Genomic DNA, 4,140 nt, shown 5'->3' on the forward strand with positions numbered 1-4,140 from the left:
TATATATATATATGACTTTATTAGACTGATTAATGTACTTTGATTTTTCACACAGTTTTGTTATTTATGAGCAGCTCATGTTTATTCATGATGTAAATTATAATATTTTAATTTTTTTGTTTTCAAATATAATGTTTTTATATTATTCATACATGCACATACATAATGCTTTTTAAATATATTTATGAATTTATGAAATTTCTGAATTTTTATATACAGTATTTTAATTGTTTTGTATTACCATTGTGTTAATACATATTATAATTTCTTTTAATTTTCATATATATATATTCGACTTCATTTACTTATGATCTTTCATTAAATTGTCATTTAAGAGCAGCTCATGCAAGTGTTTATTTATGATGAAAATTATAACATACACACACATACATTACTTCAAGCAAGAAAGATACATTTTAATCATCTATTTACTTGCATTTAAATTTATAGATTTGGGAGAGGCTTTTATCTAAAATGACTTACATTGCATTACTTAGGAAATGAAACCTTAGTTTTGCTAGTGCCATGCTGTACTGTTTGAACTACAGGAATAATCTACATACAATATATACTGTATATACAGTATATAAGGAAAACCGTACCTCTTGCCTAGAGGCTCTCTGTGCTGTATTGATGGAGAGCTAGAGGTGGACATGCTGCTTTCTGTCTCATCCTCATCTCTGTCATCTCTCTGGGTCTCAGAGCAAAGTCTCTGGAGCTGGTTCTGCATGGGGAAACTCTTCATATTAAAACCAACAATCAAGGCCAAACATTATTAATCAAAAGGTTGCAGTGGGTTAATTCAAATACCTGTGCGTTGTAAATGGCCTCAATCCAGCTGCGGCCCTGAGTGCCACTGTTGGCCTGAAAGCAGTAGGAGGCAATGGCACAGCGAAACTCGTTGAGGTAGATAAGGAGGAAGCTTCCTGGGTCTTTCAGCTCTCGGCACACCACGTTATGGATGACGAGAGGCTGCCGGATCACCTTCACTTTCTCTACACGCTTCACGGACTTAGTAATCAACAGAACATCAGTGAACAGGAAACAGTATACATCCATCTGTCGGAAACAGGAGTTAATGGAGACCAGTGAGAAGCTTTTAGACAACTATTAGCTGTTAGTTAAAAATTGATTTCTTACTAAAGTGCACTTAGAAATGCAGGCTTTGCTTCTTTTTCCTGTAACAAATTAAAAAAAAGAAGGAAATCGTACCCTGCTCTCTTTACCCTCCTTCATCTTGAGAGCTCCCTCTAGGAGCAGCTGACGAGTCTCTTCAGGTGGGGCGCCCATGACTGGAGCAGTCAGGTCAAAGTTATTATATTCCCTGAGGATCTGAAGGATCAATGCACAGCACAATGGATGATTATAGAGACACCAAGCATGTCATGCTGTTTGTTTCTTCAAGATCTCATATAAAGCATGCAACATTCTGAAGCCATGATAGTGACTCATAGTTCATGCATCTCACCCTCTCCACCTCCTCGCTGGCCCCCTCCACGGCCTCATACGCCTCTATACGTCCAGCGATGGCAGCCAGCTTCTGTTTTTCCTCCCTTTGTCTCATTTGTGAGTCCACACTGTTAATGAAGCATTCAACAGCAGCCACCTGACCACAAAAACAAATATTTACTATGGGACTGTCAATACACAATAAAAATAATAGACAATAAAATATAGAAAAATATAATATACAGCATATATATATATATATATATATATATATATATACAGTAAATATAACGTATATATTTAACGTATATCTTAAATATCTAAATTAAATTGCAATTATTTATATCAATTTATAAATTTTAATATAATATAATATTTTTATTAGAAATGTAATACATTATACACACACACATACGTATATATATATATATATATATATATACATACATACATACATATACATATATATACATTTAATTGTTTATTTTAAACTTTTACCAGGTTAAAATCCCTAGAATTCTTTTTTTTTTAGAATTTAAATGTGGTCTTAGACATCTGAATATTTCACAATATTATTGTGATTATTATATAATTCAATACAATTTGGCATGGACTGGCAATCCCAAAACCCTCTAGTTTGAATACACTATTGTAAACAACATTAAAATAAACAAAATACTACTGAATAATGTGCACATATGCTCTATTGCAAAAATTTTAGAAAGAACTACTTACCATTTTGTTAAGGGCTTCACGAGTTGCCGGGTCATCTGTCTTTTTCAACACACTTTTGAGCAGCAGTGGGTATTTAGTAAGTCTTTGATGAGGCTTCACCAACATGTCTGTCAGCTTCAGCCGGTTGCACTGTTTATGAGTTTCTGCCCACTACAGGATGGAAAAGTTTATTGAAAGTCTCATTTGGTGAACAATCATAAACATGCACTGGCAGCACAAGCAGACCATGATGGAATCACTGAGTCATAATGAGAGTGCAGTTACAATACAGGTGATCTCTCATATCTCTCATATACAATAAACCTTCAGACATGCCTTTATATTTGTCACCAGACTGAATCCATCAAAGGTTAATGTGTCTGGCTGAAGAGCAACCAGATATGGATTGTAATAATTACTCACAGTTACGTATATTCTGAAGAGTTCATTGTCTTTCAGTAAAGTGCGCATGTACTCCATACAGGCCTCTTCCTCCATGTAGTAATGGATGTAGGGCTTGAATCGGAAACCAAACTGCACATAAAAAAAATGTAATCAGGCCAGCAAAATGATGTTTAAAAATGTAGGGGCAATTTTGATCACTTTAAAGGCTTTTAGTTCACAAAATTGCTGAAAATCAACTAATGAGTGCTGTAAAGGTCCTTGCACACCGAGTCCGAAATTTTCGTATGCGTTTTTTCGTATTCGTCATTCTTTCCTATCAAAATGCTTGTTACGGATGTGAAAATGCAGAAAATCGAACCTGGTCCGAATTTTTTATGACGGACGAAAGTTTCAGAGGCAGTGTGTAAACGTGATTGACACAACGTGAGGTCATATTTATTTTTTAACGTGCGAAAATGTCGGACTCAGTGTGCAAAGACCTTAAGAATGAGAGCTCAAATACAGATAAAATTCTGATTCAAACACAACAACTTTTTTTCATTGGAGAAAGCATTATTATGGATAGAGGACTCATATCTAAGCAGAAAGCAATGGTTTGAAGTGGAAAAATGTCTTGATGATGAATTTACTACAAACATGTAGCTTTCTGTAGGACTGATGGACTGTAATCATGTGGATTACTTGTAGATTAATGTGACATTTTTGGACTCTCATTCTGACGGCACCCATTCAGTGATCATACAACAAACTCATCTAAAACTTCAAGGGCCTATGGATGAGTAAGTTTTCAGTTTTGGGTGAACTATTCATTAAAGTCTTGACAAATGATATACACACACTCACAGTGCTGAAGCCCTGATGTAGTTCAGTGGGGTTGATCACTGATCTTTTCTGTCTGGCTTTCTCTAGCGCCGGCAGCATGACCTCAGCCCACAGGGATGTGTGCAGTTGCACGATGTCCTGAATGTTACTGAAGAGGCGCACAGGTTCGACTTCACTAAGTAAACCACTCTCCTGCAGGTTCAGCAGGCCACACAGAAACAGCTGGCGAAAGAGGAAGAGATTCTAATTATACTGTGCTATAACGTTTCACAAATAATCTGTCACAAGACACATAAAAGTACCATAAATGCTGAAGTCAATGAGCACATGACAAGATAAATATTATAAATTCCTCTCATGGTCTTGTTGAAAACAACGAGACCTATTTCAATGGCATTTTCACACACATTTGCATAGATACTAAGATAATGTACTGAAGTAAACATCAGTGGGCTCTTACATCAGTGATGACATGCAATTTCTTGATGTAGTCTGACTCTGTCTGCAGCAGTTCCCATATAGCCTCTTGCTGATGGCACTGACGTCTGGTTAAAATCTACAAATAAACAAAAACATGTAAAAACACTTTATTTTACATGAACATACCAGGGTGACTCTCTATTCATCAAAGTTTTGGGAGTTAAAGTGCCTCCAGACTGATCTATCAGAAACTTAAAGAGTGCAGTGTTGATTTTGCTTAAGGATAAAAAAAAAAACAATGTTTTGTTACTGTAGTTACATCTAGAAAAT

General features: G+C 35.6%; 1 protein-coding gene across 1 annotated transcript; it reads right to left on the reverse strand.

The window, feature by feature from the left end:
* Positions 1-602: 602 nt before the first annotated feature.
* LOC107579316 (pleckstrin homology domain-containing family G member 5-like) lies at positions 603-3,946 on the reverse strand (the record flags this gene model as incomplete). Its single annotated transcript, XM_016265161.1, has 8 exons — positions 603-724; positions 811-1,059; positions 1,213-1,332; positions 1,469-1,606; positions 2,185-2,334; positions 2,587-2,697; positions 3,412-3,612; positions 3,851-3,946. Coding segments are annotated over 8 exons (1,187 nt in total), but the record flags the coding sequence as incomplete, so codon positions are not given.
* Positions 3,947-4,140: the final 194 nt, after the last annotated feature.

This window comes from Sinocyclocheilus grahami, unplaced genomic scaffold (genome assembly GCF_001515645.1).
Source record: "Sinocyclocheilus grahami isolate Dianchi unplaced genomic scaffold, SAMN03320097.WGS_v1.1 scaffold16557.1, whole genome shotgun sequence".
Classification (NCBI taxonomy): domain Eukaryota; kingdom Metazoa; phylum Chordata; class Actinopteri; order Cypriniformes; family Cyprinidae; genus Sinocyclocheilus; species Sinocyclocheilus grahami.